General features: G+C 38.9%; 1 protein-coding gene across 6 annotated transcripts in view; it reads left to right on the top strand.

Moving 5' to 3' along the window:
* Window positions 1-21,943, top strand: part of PPP1R12B (protein phosphatase 1 regulatory subunit 12B) — a 177,189-nt gene that overhangs the window by 113,445 nt on the left and 41,801 nt on the right. The window contains exon 19 of one of the 6 annotated variants that reach the window (XM_061631876.1): window positions 6,995-7,099. The exons of 4 other annotated variants lie outside the window; for them this stretch is intronic. In XM_061631876.1, coding sequence (XP_061487860.1) covers window positions 6,995-7,018 — 24 coding nt within the window. In that variant the 3' untranslated portion in view covers window positions 7,019-7,099. Of the gene's footprint in view, window positions 1-6,994; window positions 7,197-21,943 lie in introns of those variants that run through there. One more of the 6 variants, XM_061631877.1, reaches the window with a different exon arrangement.

The raw sequence follows: 21,943 nt of genomic DNA, 5'->3' as shown, positions 1-21,943 counted from the left end.
CATAGAATCCTTTATTTCTTTCAGCTCCTGTTTCATTTTGCCAAATTCAATTTTCATCTCTTGTCTGCCTTGTCTCAGTTCTTGTTTCATTATCTTAATCTCATTCATTATTTTCTGGAACATATCTAGAGAGGAAACCCCTTCCTGTACATCCAGGATCTCAGCCACTTTCTTGATTGTCATTCTTAGGACCAGAAAAAAGCCCCTTCAATTTCCAATATAGCCACTATTCTCAAGCAAAGAGCAATTTATTTCTTTTTCCAGCAACAAAGGAGTTAATATTCCAAGCCTGTTGACATCATCATCTAGACAGCACAAACTGCCTTATCTCTTATGTGACCAGGAGTGCAAAACAAATTTAGTTCACAGCATCAAAATAGTTAGTGGCATAAAGAATAAGCAGATTCGTCAAAATGAAGTAGACCAGAAAAAAATAGTCCCAGACATAAAGTACTCAAATGTTCATATAAATCCAATTTTCCTCAGATTAGATGCCCCTCATCCGTTTATATCTTTATAATGCTGAATTCCATGCCAGCTTTTTGCAATATAAACAAAGATAAGCTATTTCGATTTTCTTCCTCATTAATTCCGTGTATAAAAGAGAAAGGTATAACTCACCCAGGGATTTTTTGTTGCTGATTCTTTAATAAATCTCTTTTACTGTAACAATTTAGTCTAAATGATAAGAGTAGACAGAAGAATGCTTGCCTGTTAAAATCCGTTTTTCTTTGAAGAAGAAAAAAACGTCTCGCTTAGTCAGTTTGAGCTTGCTTGAATTCCCTGGCTCCGTCCGATGCTGCTGGCTACACCTTCGTTCATAGGCGATCCTAATGAATTCCAGTCCCCAACAAACACAACGAAGCTTCTGTGGATGATCTCTTCGTTTCTCCCTTGCCTGGGAGAAAGTTTTTACCAGTCAAAAAACCCTTCTGACTGGTTTTAAAACTGAAAAAGCTTCCTCTGAGACGGGAGCTCGTCTCAGAGGCAGTCACAGGCGGAGCAATCTCCTGGGAAGTGCGGCCCACCCTATTTTTGTCATGTGATTTTAGGTTGTTTTAACAGTTTTTAATGTATTTTAAAACTGTTGTAACCCGCCCTAGGACCTTTGGGTGAAGAGAGGGCAATAACTGTTAATAATAATCACTATAACCTAAGCTACGGCTCTGAATTGTACGTTCAGCTATGGGGAAAAGGGAGTACCAAGAGATGAAAATTAAAACACAATAAAATTAGAGAGGGGAGGATGTAGAGTACAGTCAGCCCAGAGGCTATAGAGGTATAATTCTACAAGTAGATTGTTGAGGTACTGGGAAGATATAAATATGTGTAATGGTATGTTTTTTTTTTTTTTTACAATAATTTTTATTCAAATTTTCATAAAACATAGAAAACAAAATCATAAAACATTCAAAGACAAAAAACAAAACAAAACAAAAATGATTAAACAAAAAAAAATAAAATGTTGACTTCCCATTTGTCACATATCAAATCAGTTATAGGTCTACAATATATAACAATCCTGTCTCTTAAATCATATTATAAAATCACTTTCCTCCAGTAGTTATCTTAATTAATAATCAAATCTCATAAACATTACTTTATTCTTTCCACAAAAAGTCAAAGAGAGGTTTCAATTCTTTAAGAAATATATCTATCAATTTTTCTCCAAATAAACATGTCAATTAATCCATCTCGTTAATAATTATAATAATCTTATTGTCATAACCATAGTCCAAATAAACATTTCGATTAATCCATCTCATCAGAATCTGTTAGGTCCAATAATTTCAATAGCCATTATTCCATTATCCCTATTAGTTCCATCTTCCATCTTCAATAGTCCTGTTAAGTCCAGTAATTTCAGTGTCCAATCTTCCATTATCAGTATTCCATAATAATCTTGCTGTTGTAGCCATAGTCATATAATAAGAGTCTGATGGGAATTTCCTCTATCCCAAATATTTTCTTGCCATCCATTCTGAATAAGTTGCTGAAATATTGTTGTAAAGTCATATCTGTGTTCTTCTTTTTTACAAAATGCACTGGCTCATCTCTTAAGAGTTTTTCCATTGTCACATGGCTGCAGTTAATTCCATAGATTTTCTCTATATCAAGCTCCATCACATCATTCCAGTCCAGAAGATTATCCAAGCCATTGATAACTTTATCTCTAATATCTTCATTAATTTCTTCAGAGATAACGTTAAATTCCAAACAGTAGATTTTATTTCTAAAATCCATAAACTCCAGATCTTTTTCCAATTCCACATTTGTTCCAATCTCCAGGGCTTGTATCTTCCCTTTATTTTTTCTTATCTCTGATCTCATTCTCCTCTCTCACAGGATCCCCTATTTCTTTAAACTCCTGTGTCATTTTGCTCAGTTCAATTTTCAACTCCTTACTACCCTGTCGCAGGGTTTGTTTCGTTATCTCAATCTCATCCATTATTTTCTGAAACATAGTTACTTCCAGATTCTCAGCCACTTTCTTGATTGCCATTTTTAAAACCACGAAAACAAAGCAAAACAAAAATAAAGAAAAACCACTTCTTATTTCAGCAACAATTGGGTTAATATTCCAGGCTTGATGACATCACAGTATAAACAGAGCAACCTGCCTTATCTCTCTATGTTCAAGAATGCAAAACAAATTTAGTTCCCAGCATCAAAACAGTTAGTGGCGTCGTGAAGAAGCAGATTCGTCAAAATAAAATAGACCAAAAAGAGAATAGTCCCAGACAATATAATATTCCTTGGAATAGAAATCAGGAATAGAAATCCCTCTTCTGTGTATATCTTTAGAATGCACTTCCAGGACAGCTTTTTGCGACAGAAACAGAGATAAGCTGTTAATTTCGTGGATAACAGAGAAGAGTTATAGCTCACCCAGAAGCTGTCCAAAGCCGATCAATCTGACAAATCTCCTTTTGCTGCAACAATTTAAACCAAGTAAAAAAAATAATAGAAAGAAGGGTGCTTGCCTGTTAGTCCGTTCTCTCTTTAAAGAAAAGATAAACGTATCGCTTAAGCAGATAGAGCTTGTTCGAAAGTCCGTCCGGCATTGTTGGCTGGACCTTATCTCATAAATTAATGAAATCCAGTCCTCCCAACAAAAACAGGCTTTTGAGGTTGATCTCTACGTTTCTCCCTGCCCGGGAGAAATTTCATCAGTCAAAAAAAAAATGTTCTGACTGATTTATATCTGAATAAGCTTCTTTTGAGGCGGGAGCCCGTCCCAAAAGCAGGCACAAGCGAAGTCACCCTTCCCGGAAGTCCAAATATGTGTAATGGTATGTATAAAAATAAGTACAGAATAGAAAGACTTAGGTTTAGTTATAAACTTCTTTCATGTTACATTAGTAGAGTAAAAGGGTATAATTGGAATGAAGGGAATGAAGGGATTCTAGTGGACATTAGAATGAAGGGAATCAAGGGAAGAGTTAAGAGAGTTCATACACTGGAAACAGACAATAGGTGGGAAGGTGGGAGTCATTGCTTTTTTTAGAGTGATGATGTATTTCAAAGCTATGGAAAAGCAAGTTGTGAGCATGCGGTAGCTCATCTCCCAGAGATAGCTGAACTGGCTGTTCAGGCATAGAAAATAAAATGATCAAGATGAGCAGGTGGAATAACTTGTATTAACATGCTTTAAACACAAGCTTTAGGGTTTTTTTGACAATACAATACAGAAGACTGCTTAAAAGCAGAATTATAAGCCTACTCTGTCTTCCCTTACCTCCCTTCTCCCACTGACCATGTAAGACCCAAACTATCCTGGGGGACAGAATCAGGAGAGAAGAGCGAAAGGCAAAAATATCACACACCTGCTGGTGAAGTTTATGAGTGCAGGTGTGGCAGCTCTTAAAAGCCTGCCTTTGATATTTTCTTGTACAAGAGCCCTGAAAAGTTTCTCTGGCTCAGATTAAAATTCTTAGCTCCCCATACCTATTTCTGCTCCCCTCCCCAAAAGTCTCTGTCTCCCCCAACACACTCCCCCCTTGCTGTTTTAATCATTGGCAGAGATGTGTGACAAATGCAGGGAAAGGAAGGGTTTTTGTTTGTTTCCTTCACTCCTCTTTATGCTTTTTCGGATCCCCTCAGATTGAGTTTTTAAAAAAACTAAATTTTCTAAAACTCTTCCCAAGAGACTGGATTAGTTATGAGTTAATCCAAAGCAAGGTTCAGATAGCTTGCCATTTTTAATTGTGGGCTCCAGTCTTTGGGGACTCCTATCAAAAAGAGGGACAGAAATTAACAATAGTTTCTGATGAGTCCACTTTTGAAAATCTTTCTCTCTTCCATCTAACTTACTCCACCCCCATTATGTTCTAAAGTATGGACTAATGTATGGCTGCTCAAGTTTGGAGGGAGTAGTGTTCTGGGACCTTTGGTGTTGGGAATGGTGGAGGCACAACTGTTTTTTCATGCCTTATTGGTAATTAGAGTTACCAAGTTTTAGAAGGTTATAGCCTTTTCCCAAAGTTTAAGAAACTCCAGATTGGTTTCAATTCCTTTCTGTCTAAATCTTCAACTACTTGAAAGTTTGGACTTCAATTGTCATATGCATTGGCCTAAAATTCAACACTGGCATCATGGTTCTATGTGTTTGTAAATTGTGCTACCCATTAGCTGTAACTGGTTTATAAACACAGAGTTCTCCTCCTCCTTATCCCACCCCAACTCCTTTTAGCAGAGCCTGCTGATTATGAATCACTCCATTGTTTCTGGTATATTGACATAATGTTAGGAAAAAGAAGTGGTGTGTGGAATTTGGAGATCCTTTACTCCACCTTGAAATTAAGCTGGGCTTCTTTCAAGTTCTTTGGTATTTTGATACGACCTTTCTTATCATAGTATGAATAATTTGTTTGGGAACACCAGTAATCCTGGAGGGAAAAGCAGAAATGTAAGAGACTGAAAAATATGGATTCAGGTTGTTGTGAGGTATGGGACAATTGTCCAAATTTGTACATTGAAGTAAACCATCAGGTAGCAAGGGTTACTGCATATGTATAAGATGGTGAACATATGTCTGTGTTTATTTTTATTCTTATATTCCGTCTCACTGCAAGAAGCTCTTCCTAAGAAAGTAGGATTTAACACATCTACTGCTTACTTTTGTGTCATCACTTGACATGCTATTAATTGGTAGAAATTGTACTTATATATATGACAGTTGCTGTTCTAGTTTCTTAATCAGATTTGGCAAAACTAAATTACACCAGTTATTTGCTTCACTTTATTCACACACACCTACTTTAGCTGCAGCTTAATAAAACATTTATTTATTTACTACATTTATAACCTGCCTTTCCTCCAAGGAGCTGAAGGTGGTATAAATGGTTCTCCTCTCCATTTTATCCTCACAATAACCCTGTGAGTAGATTAGGCTCAGTGACTGGCCCAAGGTCACCAGTGAGCTTCCTGGCTGACTGGGGACTTGAACCTTGGGCTTCCATATCCTAGCCCTACTTTATTTTTGAATTTGAAACTTAAGCCTAAAATTTAGGCCCTAAACCAATCACATAAATTAGATTTTTTAAAACTCTGTAAAGCAGAGCCAGACACTTGTAACCCAAAAATGTACAAGAGGCTCTAATTGTTAATCAGCATCACTCTTGTATGGTTTCCAGCAAGTTCATTTGTTAATATTCACTATAAACAGTCATTGTTAAAGTGTTGAGATTTTCTCATTCTCAACTGTGTTATGACCCAGAGATCCTTCAGGAGTTCTGAAAACTAATTCAGTATGTCTGCTGTTCTTCTGTGTTTATTTTCCAAATGTAAACTTTATTATTTCTCAATGCTGTTAGAATTCCAAAGAAAGGGTACTTCAAAGTGCTACCATTTAAAATAAGTGCACAGCTTCTAGTACGTGAGACAAAATGTATGACACCCAAACCAATTTAGCAAATGTTTATACAAAAGCAATTTACCTTTATAGTTTGTGCTGTTAAGGTTTTCTCATTGTACTTGTTACAAAATAGTAATACTGGCTATACATTCAGCATGTGTTGCAATGTACGAAAGAGTTAAAGGGAAGTTAGTCATTGCTCATGTATACCTGTCTAGCAACATGTTCATTTTAATAAGCTTCAGTTGTTTATAATTCTAACTTTTAAGAGATTTTAACTTTCCACTTCATGAATTTGGACTGCTTAATGGTGACCTAAAATGTCAAAAAGGGTTGTAAAAAGAACAACCTTAAACCACCTAAAAATGTTAGAAAAGCTAACGGCTGGACCTTAGGCCTTGCAAGCTTATTGAATTCTGCTCTGACCTCCACCTTGAAGCCCTCAGTGTTAGGAACTTTCAGCTTTCTTTCTCCTACAAGTAGCAATCCAAATCCCAAGTTGAAAGTGAATCTATGCCTTTGGCCTCTCTCCAGCATTCTTCACTGAGCAAGTAAGGATTTGGAATGTCAGAAAATAGCAAGAGGGGAGGGAAGATAGAAGTGTGTGAAGGCGTATCTGACTTGGAGCATGGAACAAAACACAGCTTCATCTGGACTTCCCCCTTTCTGAAGCAGGATTTGTTCCTTATTTGTACGTTCTGTCTAATGATGCAGCTCTGCTCCAGCAACAAAGATCTGTCTTGGCAAGGTTGTGGATTAAAAAAAATTTTTTGGTATTTTTTGCTAAAACCTCTTCCTAGCTGGACAAGCTTGTAATCTTTAGGCTTTACCATTTTTATGATTGGATATCTTGCCATCATCACTTGTTTAGAAATATTCTGGCTTTGCTATGTGAAAGCTCTGAATAGCAGGAAATCTTTTGGAAGACCTGGTTTCAGTTCTGACAGTGACACGCTGTAGCACTCTTTATTGCCAGCTGAAGCTCCTGGGGGTCTGTCTTGTCATGATTAAAGCATTATGGAGTACAGCCCACTGTGACATTTCTTTCTGCAGTTGTCGGCCTGGTGCCTAGAAACTTGTAACTTTGAACAGTGGCTAAAATACTATAATTGTCAAACTAGTTTCTTCTTACTTTAGAAGGCACCACCCAGCTCTACATAGTGAGACAGAAGTGAAGAGTTGGATCTTGTTGCTACTGAGAGGTGACCTGTTGCCTTGCCACCACCCTGAATGGACCATGTCGTCCTTGTATACCAGGAGTAAGGAATTTACTCGAAACAGAAAGTCTCAGTCTGATTCTCCCCCATCGTCTCCTTCCCCGATTGCAAAGACACTCAGAGTAAGCAAAGAGCTTTTCATTTCTGTGTTATATTGCAACTTGCTGAGGGCTGATTATGATCGCAGATTACATGTGCCTTTTCCTACTTTAGTTGTGCTGTATGATTCATTTCTCTTCTAAAGGTGTCTGCATGAAATAAAGCCTTGGCAAAGCTCTTCTGTAGAAGGAAACTTCAACAGTATAGAAATGCAGGCTCTTTTCATCTTGGCTGTAGTTACCAAATGAGCAATTGTAGGTAAATCAGTTGAATTTGCTTCCTATTTCTTCACAGTGACCAGGAACTACATTTGCTGAATACTTTTACTAGGAGGGCATAGGCTTTGAAATGAAAATAAGGCAAAACCTGAACAGCTTGTTAAACTGCTGTGTGTTTCTCAAATGTTGTAATACTGCTAGCATTTATCTACCTTGGCTATGAAGTATTCATGGAATATTAAAGGTCCAGAAATAGCTTCTTTGTGTGAGAGATACTGATGAAGCTGAGATGGCTGCAGCTCTAGCTCACATTATTTCTCCAAGTGTCAAGAGTTCCAGTTTGTAAGCACGCGTTAGAAAGAAGTTTCCAGATGCAGATTCTTAGCAAATTTTCCTGGATCACTCTTATTTCTAAAGAAAGAAAAAAGTATGAGTTGATTTAAACATTGCTTCTCTTTCCATTTCTGATCACTTAGGGCACACTGAAACATTACAAATTTGTTGTCTTGAAGTCATGACTAGTAGAAGCTTTCCACAGGTCTGATTATTAACGTTCTCATATTCTGTGTAAGAAGTGTATAATAGACTAAAACAGTGCAGTGAATACATTCTATCAAAGATTTAAGGCATTTCTTGACATACCTGTATTCAGCAAAGTTTAGGGAAATATGGGATCCATTTGTCACCTTTCAACAGTGAATGATGAACCAGAGAACCATTGTTTCTATTCCTTGTTTAGATTTCACTTTCTTTTTAAAACAAACTCACTTTAGTGGGTCTGCAGTATTAGCTACAGGCTAATTGTGATCTGGTGTACTGAAAATTAATGATCTTAATATTTACCACTATATAAAAACCTAGCAGACAATCTCATGATTATAACGTACTGTGCAGCTTTAGTACTTTCAAATCAAGAACACTGGGATGTAGCCATATATCAAAATTTAGTAACAGCTATGAAATGCACCACAGAGGTCATTCAATATAATGCCCAATGCTTATTTTATCATGCTGTAACATGCATATCTTAGTACTTAATGTGCAGGAAGATCATTTTGAGAAAATATAAATACAGCACATTTTCATTCTTTTGGTATAATGAAAAGCATTTTAAGATAATCTTGGCTGAGAATTCCTTCCTGAGAAATGTAAGGGTCAATGGCAAACTTTAAATAAATCCTTATTTTTTGATAATGTTTACTAGTGCTACTACTTAGGTGCTCTTGTATTAACATTCAAACTAAGGTCTTCCAGTTTTCTTACCATCATTGGGGATACCTACTTGTATACCCCTGCATCAGTTCTTCACTTGAACCGCTCTCCTGCTATGCTTCACCTCTGTTATCCAGCTTCCCCACCCTCACTTTTGTTCTCCTTTATGACTCTGTAGATGTCAGGAAGGGATTTGTGACCTCAAATCCTATGGCTTTGAGAAACACTTGGTTACAGCTATCTAAAGGAGCCAGATATACAGACTCCTTTCTGTGCTGTTGATTGCTTTAATTGGGTAATTTTCCTCATCTGTCAATTAAGCTACTTATTATGACCCATTGTTAAGCAATTAGATCACACCCTCACACTCTGGAGAGCTCTTGTTATACTGAAACAGTAAACAAGTTAATCAGGCTTCCTTCAGCTACATGCCTTGCCTTGTCTAGTTTTTAGCTTTCCATTTTTTATCATATACAAGCACTAGCTCATTTCAAAACAGTATGCATCAAGATCCATAAATGGCTTTTTTTTGGATGTGTAAATGAGAGCCAGTGTGGTGTAGTGGTTGAGGTGTTTGAATCCCCACACAGCCATGAAGCTCACTGGGTGACCTTGGGCCAGTCACTGCCTCTCAGCCTCAGAGGGAGGCAATGGCAAACCCCCTCTGAATGCTGCTTACCATGAAAACCCTATTCCTAGGGTTGCCGTAAGTCAGAATCAATTGAAGGCAGTCCATTTCATTTTTTCCTCAAATGGGTCTGAAGCTTGTCCACCTAGGTAATCAGTTTCTCCACTGAAATAACTTTGCATCTCTACAAAATGAGCTTGTGACAGAAATTAATTGTATGTATTCTAAGGTTGGTTTAGTCTTTCTACATATTCCAGCTTGCAGTTTGGATTTCTTCATGAGAGGGTCAGCCTCTCAGACAGTTAACCATTTGTAAGAAGCTGCTCCTCCTTGCACAGCAGGGTAAAGTGAAATGTGGTGTTGTGGGCAGGCAGAAAAGAAAGAATAGGTTCTCCTCATGCTGACTACCCTATTAGGAGTTGGGCAAGAAATTTCTTCCAGATCAGAAATCATTCTGATTTTATTTTTGTTATTTCACTGTGGTTTGACTTGTTGCCTTCAATCATCTTGACAGTTCTGCTAGCATTTCTTTGCTATGCACCTGCTCTCTGTAACGGCATGGAGCTGGTGTACTGAAAATCTTTTTGTTCAGCAGCATAATAGACTGGAGACCATTTCTTTCTTTCTGCCACTCACTCTGAGATTCAAGGGCTAGATGTTAACTGAAGATCTGAGCTGTGGGGAGATGACAGTGGGTTGGGGAGAGAAAGCAGTGAAAAGGACAATTGTGCACAGGTTGGTGTAATGCTTAAGAGGCAGAACCACAGTCGACTTCCGGGAAGGGTGACTTAGCCTGTGCCTGCTTTTGAGACGGGCTCCTGCCTCAAAAGAAGCTTATTCAGATATATCAGTCAGTTTTTTCTTTTTTTTTTGACTGATTAAACTTCTCCCGGGTAGGGAGAAACGAAGAGATTAACCTCAAAGCCTATTTTTGTTGGGACGACCAGATCTCATTAATTTATGGGACGAGGTCCAGCCGACGAAGGTGGGACGGATTTTTAACAGCAAGCTCTATCTGATAAAGCGAACGTTCACCTTATCTTCTAAGAGAGAACGCATTAACAGGCAAGCACCCTTCTTTCTTTATTTTTCTTTTACTTGACTTAAATTGTTGCTGTTTAAAAGAGATTTGCCAGATTGATCAGTTTTTGACATCTCACTGGGGAGCCATAACTTCTCTCTGCTACGCACTAATTAATAGCTTATCTCTGTTTTTGTTGCAAAAAGCTGTCCTGGATTTGCATTCTAAAGATATACACAGAAGAGGGATTTCTATTCCAGATTTTTATTTTGAAAAATATTATACTGTTTTGAGACTACTCTCTTTTTGGTCTATTTTATTTTGACGAATCTGTTTCTTGACGATTGCCATTAATTGTTTCGATCCTGGGAACTGCATTTTGTTTACTTAACTATTGGAGAGATAAGGCTGTCTGCTCTGTTTATACTGTGATGTCACCAAGTTTGGAGTATTAACCCAATTGTTGCTGAAATAAGAAGTGGTTTTCCTATATTTTTCTTTTAAAATGGCAATTAAGAAAGTGGCTGAAAATCTGGAAATAACTATGTTTCAGAAAATAATGGATGAGATTGAGATAATGAAAATTGAATTGAGTAAAATGAAGCAGGAGATTAAAGATATAAGGGTCCCTGTGAGAGAGGTGACCCTGGAAGGGGTCCCTGTGAGAGAGGAGACCCCGGAGATTGGAACAGGGGTCCCTGTGAGAGAGGCGACCCTGGAGACTGGAATAGGGGTCCCTGTGAGAGAGGAGATCCCGGAGATTGGAACCAACGTGGAACAGGAACAAGATTTGGAGTCTATGGACTTTAGAAATAAAATCTATTGTTTGGAACTCAATGTTATCTCTGAAGAAATGAATGAAGATTCTAGAGATAAAGTTATCAATGGCATGGATAATCTTCTGGACTGGAATGATGTGATGGAGCCCAATATAGAGAAAATCTATGGAATTATCTGCAGCCATGTGACAATGGAAAAACTTTTAAGAGATGACCCAGTGTATTTTGAAAAAAAGAACAGAGATATGATTTTACAGCAGTATTTCAGCAACCTATTCAGAATGGATGGCAAGAAAATATTTGGGATAGAGGTAATCCCCATCAGACTCTTACTATATGACTATGGCTTTGACAGCAAGATTATTATGGAATACTGATAATGGAAGATTGGATATTGAAATTACTGGACTTAACAAGACTACTGAAGATGGAAGATGGAAAATGGAACTAATAGAGATAATAGAACAATGGCTACTGAAATTATTGAACCTAACAGATTCTGATGTGATGGATTAATTGAAATGTTTATTTTGACTATGGTTATGACAATAAGATTATCATAATTAGTAATGAGATGGATTAATCGATATGCTTATCTGGAAAAAAAAATTGATAGATATATTTCTTAAAGAATTGAAACCTCTCTTTGACTTTTTGTGGAAAGAATAAAGTAATGTTTATGAGATTTGATGATTAAGTAAGATAACTACTGGAGGAAAGTGATTTTATAATATGACTTAAGAGACAGGATTGTTATATATTATAGACTTATAACTGATTTGATCTTTGACAAATGGGAAGTCAATATTTTACTCTTTATTTTTTATTTTTGTTTTTTTTTTTCTTTTTTTCTTTTTGTTTAACTATTTTTGATTTTGTTTTTTGTCTTTGAATGTTTTATGATTTTGTCTTGTATGTTTTATGAAAATCTGAATAAAAATTATTGAAAAAAAAAAAAGAGGCAGAACCACAGTCTAAGGCATCCTGATAGATAAGAAGGGAACGATACAAGCCAGACTCTCTAGTTGTATGACAGTAGCATGGTTGGAAGCCTTATCCCATTGTAACAAATTACAAAGCCAGGAAAATGGGGGCGAGAGTATTATCTAATCCAAGAGCTTTGAGATGTGATAGCATGCCTCCAATTCTTCCAAAAACTTATGATGAATTTGTGTTTTTCCTTCTCCATATTAATATCCCTTTGTTTTTTCTCCAGACACCTTGAATTTTTTGTAGAGACTAATCAATTGCTGGCATATGCACAATGGTTGTAATTGGTATTTCCATGCTTTTGCTTGTGCATAGATAAGATTGAAAATTCAATTTATGCTTGCTACTACAGCTTAATCCTATGTGCACACAATTGACAGGCTCCAGGAATAACTTTTCCAGTTGTTTTTTTGTTTTGTTTTGTTTTTAAATCCTCCCTTGCCAAGGACAGGGATGGTAGTTGTTATGTTAGGCCTTCATAACTAAGTATGTGGCAGAAACTGGAAAAGCAAAGGGCAGTTTCATGAAGACTTAAGAAAAATAAAGTTAAGAGAGTTGAGTGTTGATGGCTTTGCATGCTAGTATTTTCTAGTAGCTCTTGAGTGAAGGAGCAGAGGCATTTAAATCAGTCATTGGCCTGGTCCACATGTAACATTAAGCCAAACTATGTCTTAGCATGATGGAGCAAGCCAGCTGGTGTACCCTGAGAAAAATCATAACTGCTTTGCTCCTTCACTACTCCTGCTAAACTACCAAGAGGTAAGCCATGGTTATGTCGAAATCCAGACTCATGACTTGTCTCACTCCAAGAAAACCATGTTCTGTAACCCAGGCTTGTTCTTGACTTACTACTTGTGATTTGTTTGAGGGAGATAAACCACTAGCCTGGGTTTTGGACATACAGCTAAGCCAAACAATGGCTTAGGTCCCAGCAGTACGACAGCAGTGGGATTTGGAGAAGAGCAAAACAGTCACAATTTTCTCACTGTGCACTAGAAGCCTTGCTCATTCACGCTAAGCTTAGTATTATGTGCAAACCACATAATACTAATATTATGTTCAAACTGTTTGTTCGCTACTAGCTAGCAGTCCAGAACATCTACTACTTAGTAGTGCTTGTTTGAAACTGTTGAAACTGTTTGTAGTTTACTTTACTGTTATCTAAGTCTCCCCTTCCCAATTAGTGGTGTATTTCTTCTGCAAGTAATACCTTGGTCAAAGCCTGTTAGAAACAGCAATTTTTCCTGTCGCACTCATCTCATACTCCATTCAGGTGTGCCTATGGCTGTGATAGCTATAAATGAAGTTGTGACAGCTATAGGAAAGAGAACTTAAATTTTGAAAATGTTACATATGGCAGGGTTAAGTGCAAAACTCTCTAAATGTTGGCCCATCCCCACTATTCCAAACCTTTAATAGCCCTGAGAAGAAGCAATTAATCCTCTGCTTCAGAAAGTTGCCATAAATAATGGTGCTGTCCTGTCAAGGACTTTCAGAGTCTAAATCCAGGTTTCAAAAGTAACTACTTAGGCTGCGATACTTACCTCGGAGGACACCCCATTGAATTTAACAGGACTTCTGAGTAGACATGGTTTAAGATTGCTCTGTTAGTCTTCAAATAACTCCACCTTCCCCCCTTGTTGTTCCTTATGTTTGGAACTGTTTCCCAGAACACCTGTTGATACTGCCTCTCGCTTCTTTTTAATCCCTCCTCATGGCGCACATTTTCTATGAAACCTTTGACACCAGCACAATACCCTAGTTCAGAATATCAGAATAAAATCTATAATTATATATTAAAATCCAAATAAGAAAATTGCAGTAGTATTAGATAGTCAATGCTTTAAATAGCTGTAAGAGATGCTGCTCTATAGAACAAATTATTCCTTAAGTGCCTGGGAGAATGCTTCAACCTGGCTACCAAAACCAACAATTATGGCACCAGACAAATTTGTCTGGGGAGGCTATTTCATAAATGAGACACTACCACAGAAAAGGCCTTTTCCCCAGTTGCCACCTGCCTCAGATAGTTATGATCGAAACATAAAGAGCTTTGACTGGGAGAATTTACAGCTTGATTTGTGTCTCTTATAACCTACTAGAGCTACAAGTGCAAGCGGTGATATGCATTTGATTGGATTGTAGCCATTAAAAGCTCTTACGAAGTCAAACAAAGCTAGCAGGCCCATAACTGAGTCATAACTGTTCTCCTGTAATACATTTTTAGGAGGAGAATAAAACAGCAAATTGCATGAATAGGATTCTACTTGTTTTCTCACTGTTCACCAATGATGACAGCAATAGCAGTTGAGACTGAATCAGACAGATCATTAAATTAATCAACTAGCAATTAGTAGTCAGCACCAACTGCTTCTTCATTTTTCTCTGCACCATTTTAGTGTACTTTTTAAACCCTAAAACATGATGGCTAGGATCCACACATCTTTTTTCCCCAGAAGGTTGCCCTAACAGCAGAAATGGCTGTTTGAATATTCCATAGTTCAAAATTACTTCTGAAGGGAAAACCCTTTTTAGAGGGAAATGACACCAATGCATGCACATTATTGCCCCCCCTCTCTCCAACTCCTGTTGCATCTAGTAATTCCCAAGTTCTCTTTTGAAACTTTAAAATTCAAAGAACCGTTTGAGGCACTGAATAGAGGGCAGAAACTAGGTGCATTGAAAATTTCTTTTATTTTCTCATCCCCCCTCCATTTAAAAGAAAGTACCTGCTGGACAGCTTATCTTTATATTATACATATAATATATATAAATTATTGCTATTATTTCTATATTATATAAAGATCAGTTACATGTCTTGTTTTAGCCCTGTGGCCTGATTTGCTGAAGTTGTTAAAAATAGTTCATTCTGCATGGCCTACAACCTGGTAAAAGACCATATTAAAAATTACAGTGCCCTAGTTTGCATGTCATATGAAACCATTAAGTATTAAAAACAATGGTTTAATGTGAATGCAAAGCATACTGGTGCATGCTGCTGAAAAGCTCTCACTGCACTCCTCCCCCACACCTGCAACTACGGTGCTGCTGGGAAACAAGCCACGGTCTGCCTTAGTGCTACATCTGAACATAGGCTCATGAATGTTGACCAAAGTTTGTTCTTCACTTACTGCTTCTGGTTTGTTTGGACATCACAACGAGCCAGACTCTGGCTTGTTCTCTGGCGACACAGCAAGAGAGGAGCTGAGCAAGAAATTTCATCGGCATGCACCAGGACACTTGTGTTTACATGTGTTTTTAACTATGGTTTAATGTGGCTTGCAAACCACGCCATTGGCAGCAGTTTCTAATAAATCATCTCTGTATTGTTTTTATGGGGTTTTTTTGTAAATTGTTGTACACTGCCATGATATTTTATATGAGGAGCAGTCTTTCTTGCTTTGCAGAAACCAAGAAAGTAACAAGATTCCCAGGTCACCTGTGTGGAATTCCTGTGTTGCTACTGGCCATGCCAGCCTGCCTCCTTCCTTTCACTGGAAACCATGAAAAAGAAGAAAAATCATGGTCACCAGCGTGGCACAAGCCCTCCAAAGTGCTTAAATTTTTGACATGAAACTCTAGAGCTATAATAGTGTAGCTCACTTCATCTTTAAGTGCCTATCATGGCCATATCCTCACTCTAGGATAATTGCTTTCTCCAAGAGTAAGGACTATATGATACAGCGGGGGGGGGGTTTCCTTGTGGCTTTTTTCTTTAAAGTTCACTGGAACAGTTCTAGCCACCTACAACTATAATAGTGCTTGACATACATCAGGCTTCAATCTTCAGAGACTTAACATTGAAGTTCTATACTGAGCTACAGAACAACCTTCAAGACAATAGCTAGAGAAATGTAGTACACATTTCCAGTCTCCTATACAGCTGTTTGTTGGAGGGCTGCAGCACAGTGAGAAGCATTGATGAATAGCTAACTTTTAGGACTGCCAGTAGTAAGGCTGGATTTTCTTTGAAACTTTTTTACGTATTAGTTCTCCCTTTTTGTTTCTCTTTTCTTTTTCCTCCCCCCCCCCCCCGCTTCATAAAGGAGTGATAAAGACCATCATATAGGAACTGAGTGCAGGGGGAAACTGGGCTCCATTAACTGAGACTTCTTTTTCCTGTGCATCTTGTTGCAAATTGAACCTGACTTGAAGGAACATTTCGCTAGTGTCAGCAGCAATCTGGCTGTAGTGTGAAATGCAGTTCCCAGCTGCCAGCACTTTATAGCTGAGAGTCTGGTTCTGATGATGTGGATGACTCTACTTCTGAGCTATTGGCATTTACTTAAAATGTTGTTGATATAGGATGGTATCTGACTAAGTCATACTCAAAGTAAACCTATTGAAATCAGTGGATTTAAATTTGACTCCCAGCATGGCAGAGGCTAGCTTTTGAACCTGTGGCCCCAAAGGACCTGCTTGAGACAACTTACCAAGACTAAAACACTGCATCAGAACAGTAGGGTGGCCATTCTCGTTAGACTTGAATCTCCTTCCAAGTAATATAAATACCTTTCATTCCCATATAATAAAAGGGTATATTTGAGGGAGGGAGGAGAAAAGGTGCTTCCCCACAAACACTCATGAAGAATTGAAGGGAGGCCTTCCATTTTCTGTGAGTACCTGCATTTTGTTTCCTCCTGATATTGCATGGGGAGGTTAGCTTTTAGTACTAGATGGAATGTTTGACCAACAACACTTTTCCTTAAAGTAGTCAAGAAAAGTACGTTTCTGAGTTCTGACCTTTATTGAATTCAATACAGTTCATTTTGGTATTGTGCGCAGAGTTATATATTCTTAGGTTTGATGGTAATAAAGTGCAGCTGCACAGACCTCAAAGAGCTATCTGGGGAAACTGAGGCAAAGAACAGAAGTAATAAAACTTATTAATACTGCTGAGTTTCAGTTGGAACCATGTGCTAGTCAGATGTAGATTCTGGTTAGAATTACAGAACTTATTTCTGATTAAACATGTTCTGTTTTTATTGTGAATAGCATAAGCTCTTCAACTAGATCAGTGTTTCCCAAACTTTTTTATTTTTTTGTTGCTGGACTACAACTCCCATCAGCCCCAGCCAGCATGGCCAATGGTCAGGAATTATGAGAACTGTAGTCCAGCAACAAAAAAATAAAAACAGTTTGGGAAACACTGAACTAGATGATGAAACCACCATTCATAATAACTGATCCTTTATGGTCTGTCAAAAAAATAGGGATTTTTCTGTTAAATCCATTGATTTATAGCTCCTGAAAGATCATACTTTGTGGTAGACCTGTTGAAGTTATTCAGAGGTTGCTCAGTTACCCTTGGTTATTAATAACGTGAATAGGATTGTAGATCTTTTTTGCTAACACAAGTACTGAAAATACTGGCTCAGTATGAGACATTGTATAACTTTGGCTGTTCAGCACCTTGGCTTCTAAGTCCTGTGTTGGATCTCCAGTTTTTCACAGCACACAGTACAGTACCTAGTACTCTTGGATGAAACAGATTATCTTGACTCATTCCAGTCTGGGGTCAGGCCTGGTTATGGGACTGAATCAGCCTTGGTTGTCTTGATGGATGACCTTTATCAGGAGAAGGACAGGCGGATCGCGACCCTGTTACTCTTACTTGATCTCTCAGCGGCTTTTGATGTGATTAACCATGGTATCCTTATTTATTTATTTAATTTATTTATTTAAAAAGTTTATACTCCGCCCTTTTTCCGAGGAACTCAGGGCGGCTTATATTAAAAACCAGAAATGATTAATAAAAATGATATTCATTTTAAACAATTTAAAAATAAATTAAATAAACATAAGTTAAAACTAACTACATTAGTTAAAAGCCCGTCTAAATAGAACAGTCTTCATCTGCGCACGAAAAATCGATAATGAGGAAACCAACCGAACCTCACTAGGGAGAGAATTCCACAGTCCAGGGGCGGCCACCGAAAAAGCCCTATTCTGTGTCTCTGCAAGATGAACTTGCAGGAAAGAAGGGGTAATGAGAAGGATCTCGCTGGAGGATCTTAGAGTCCGAGCAGGTTCATAGAGGGAGAGGCGCTCTGACAGATAGCCTGGACCTAAGCCGTATAAGGCTTTATAGGTCAAAACCAGCACCTTGAATTGTGCCCGGAAACAAATGGGCTGCCAGTGGAGCTGATACAGCAGAGGGATTGTATGTTCTCTATATCCCGCCGCAGTTAGCATCCTGGCTGCAGCTCTTTGTACCAATTTCAGTTTCCAAGCAGTCTTCAAGGGCAGCCCCACGTAGAGCGTGTTACAGTAGTCTAATCAGGATGTAACTAAGGCATGTGTCACTGTGGTCAAGTCTGACTGATCAAGGAACGGGCGCAGTTGGTGCACCAATCTTAATTGAGCGAAAGCACTCCCAGACACAGCAGAGACCTGTGCCTCCAGGGTCAGAGCCGAGTCCAGGAGCACTCCCAAACTGCGAACCTGTGATTTCAGGGGGAGTGTAACCCCATCCAGCACAAGTTGAATCCCTATTCCCTGATCCGCCTTCTGACTGACGAGGAGCACCTCTGTCTTGTCAGGATTTAATCTCAGCTTGTTCGCTCCCATCCAGTCCACAGTATCTTTCTGTGCCAACTTGGTGAGATGGGTATTGGAGGCACTGTTTTACAGTGGTTCCGATCCTATCTCCAGGGTCGTTTTCAGAGAATAGCATTGGGTGATTATCTTTTGGCCCCCTGGCAGTTGTGGTGTGGAGTGCTGCACCATCTTGTCCCCTATGCTGTTTAACATCTATATGAAGCCCTTGGGAGCGGTCATCAGGAGATTTGGGGTGAGGTGTCAGCAGTACGCTGATGATACCCAGCTCTATTTCTCTGTAACATCTGAATTGGGAGAGGCCATGCAAGCCCTGGACCGCTGCCTGGACTAAGTGGTGGGCTGGATGAGGGCCAATAAACTGAGTCTGAATCCTAGCAAGACGGAGATGCTGTGGGTTGGTGGTTCCCGAGTTCGGATAATTATTCAGTTGCCTGTTTTGGACTCCCTCTGAAAGAGCAGGTTCATAGTCTGGGGGTGCTCCTGGATCCATCTTTGTCGCTAGAGGCCCAAGTGACCTCAGTGGCTAGGAGTGCCTTTTACCAGCTTCAGCTGGTAAGACAGCTGCAGCCATTTCTGGACCGGGATAGCCTGACCACTGTTGTCCATGCACTGGTAACCTCCAGGCTGGATTACTGTAATGCACTCTATGTGGGGCTGCCTTTGAGGTTGGTCCGGAAGCTGCAGCTGGTGCAAAATGCGATAGCAAGACTGCTCACTGGGGCAGGGTATCGCCAACATGTTACCCCACTGCTGAAAGAATTGAACTGGCTGCCCATTCTCTATCGGGCCAAGTTCAAGGTTTTGATGTACAATGCTCTATGCAGCTTGGGACCAGGATACCTGAAAGACTGTCTTATCCCTTATATACCCAGTCGATCACTGCACTCTGCAGATGAGGGCCTCCTGCAGATACCTTCTTATCAGGGAGGTCAGTTCCATACAACATAGGAAACAGACCTTTTGTGTGACGGCACCTACCCTGTGGAATTGCCTCCCCTTAAATATTAGACAGGCGCCATCCCTGTTATTTTTTCAGCACCTATTGAAGACCTCCCTCTTTCAACAAGCCTTTTAAGTTGAGACCTTATCCCATTCTGCATCTGTGTTGGAATTGCTTTTTAATATGCTTTAAACCTTTTTTTAAAAAACAATATGTTTTTAACCTTTTTTAAAGATGTCTTGGAAAAACATTTTAAAAAATGTTTGTAAAGATGTTGTGTTTTTATATATTTTAAAGTCTGTTTTTATGATGTTTTAAAGTGTTTTTAGTGCTTTTGTTAGCCACCCTGGGCTCCTGCTGGGAGGAAGGGTGGGATATAAATCAAATAATAAATGAATAACATGCCTTGTAATCTTTGTCAGAATGGCACCATTGTGCTATAACTACTATTTACTATTTTTTATTGTCAAGATTGGGTTTAAAAGAGAACAGGTAGTACAGTAATTGTTCACAAAATGAAGTTTTCCATCGTTAGTTTCTGTGATTACAAAGGAGGGTGTGGTCCGTATTGTATGAGTAGCAAATTACAACATAAGCTGCAGCCTGCAATTCCTTTCCTAGCAGAGACAGTAAAGTTTCATGAAGATTTAATAAGTTGTGGCATCTGCTCTCTTAACATTGATATCTCATAAAAAAAACTTCTTGTCCATTTCATGCATATTTAAACTCCGTTGTTCAGCTTCCAAGTGAGTAAAATTCATGGCCTATAAATCAGTCTTAAGTAAAATACCATTCTTCTTGCCTAAATAAAACAAGACAATTTGTGGTCTGGGCGGCAATTATAATTACATAGCTTTATGCATATAGCCCATCCTACTCTGTTTCCCATTCCATCTTTGTTGCTATTGATCTGTATTTGAGCTGTGATCAAAGATTTTAAAATGTATTATACAAAAGGTGTATAATCAAGAGGGAAGAACAGACTTTAAAAACATTTTGTTTTTATTTTAGAGCTTCAGAAAGTTATTTTAAAACAGTCGCCTGAAGTAAGCCATTAAATTACTTTCCAATATTAACTAGAGATGGGCTTGAAGCTAATGAGAACTGGAAAAAGACAGCTCAGTAAAAACAGTGGTTCAAGTTGACAGTTTTTGCACCCTCAAAAAGGCTACCTTTGGTGAGTTTGCAGGGAGGCAAAAGGGTGTAAAATTGTTCAGAGGAGGAGGAAGAGGAAGCATATCAGGTGATTACTGAAGCTCTCTAGATTGCCATAGTTCGTCGGTTAGCAGTGAAACCTCAATGTGGCAAAATAGGTTTCCTGATCCAACCAAGTGTGGAAAAGCAGGCTTTAACGTCCACCGATGGCTTACTGAGTGAAAAAACAGCAGCTTAAATAAGACACACGTATAGATGGTAGGATCTCAGTCCTCACCGCATTGCTTTCATTGCGATGTGTATCCCCATCCCATTCTGTGGCTGTGAATTTGGATGCACATCCCAATGAAAGCAATGCAGATAAACATCTTATTTAAATTGCTGTTCCTCATTTAGTAATTAGTGGTGACTAACATGTGACCTTCCAGATGTTGCTGAATTACAGCTTCCATAATCCCAGATCATTTACCATGGTGGCTGGAGCTGATGGGAATTGTTCAGCAATATCTGGATGGCTACAGGTTAGCCACTCCTGCAGCAGGGATGTAGTTGTCCAGGGTCTCAAGGGGTCTTAGACTCCTTACTTTTTGGGCAGCAGGGTCCCTATGTCTCCAGCATCCTACAAGCCAATCAGCATGAAAGGGGAGTGTGTTAGCCACTGAGAAAAGTCTTCTAACATGCTTCCTTGTCCTTTCTTGCTGATTGGAACCAATCAGAGTGAAAGGAGTTGAGTCAGTCACTGAGAAGACTCTTCTCAATAGCTAACACTCTCCTCTTTTGTGCTTATTGGCTCCTAGAGACATCTGCTATTGTGGGAGAAGGCATTAACAAGAATTGCATTCTCAATCCAGCAGCAAAAAATGGGGGAGGGGGCATTGCTGCGACTGTCATGAAGGGACCCTGTATTTCTGAATTTGCCACTACAGTACTGTCCTGCAGTAAACGATAGGCTTACTGAAGCCTCCTCCCATGCACCAATCTCCTTAGCTGGATGGTATTGCTTGACTTGCTGTAGTCTATTGACGGTTTCTTTGCACACCACCATAGCAGGGCACAATAGAAAGGACTGGTTCAGTTGTTTCAGAAGTTTTCAGTTGTCCTCTCCATTCAGAGCTACAGCAGTGTCATTTCTCTCAGTGACATTGTTGCCCATCTTAATCTTGATGTCTTACACCATGGTGCCATCATGTTAGCTACATGACCCCATACTAGGTGGAATTATGTAGCCAGCAAGGGGGGGGGACTTTTTTTAACAAATGGCACTTA

The sequence above is a fragment of the Rhineura floridana genome, chromosome 6 (assembly GCF_030035675.1).
Source record: "Rhineura floridana isolate rRhiFlo1 chromosome 6, rRhiFlo1.hap2, whole genome shotgun sequence".
Lineage (NCBI taxonomy): Eukaryota > Metazoa > Chordata > Lepidosauria > Squamata > Rhineuridae > Rhineura > Rhineura floridana.
This window is presented reverse-complemented; position numbering and strand designations above follow the sequence as displayed.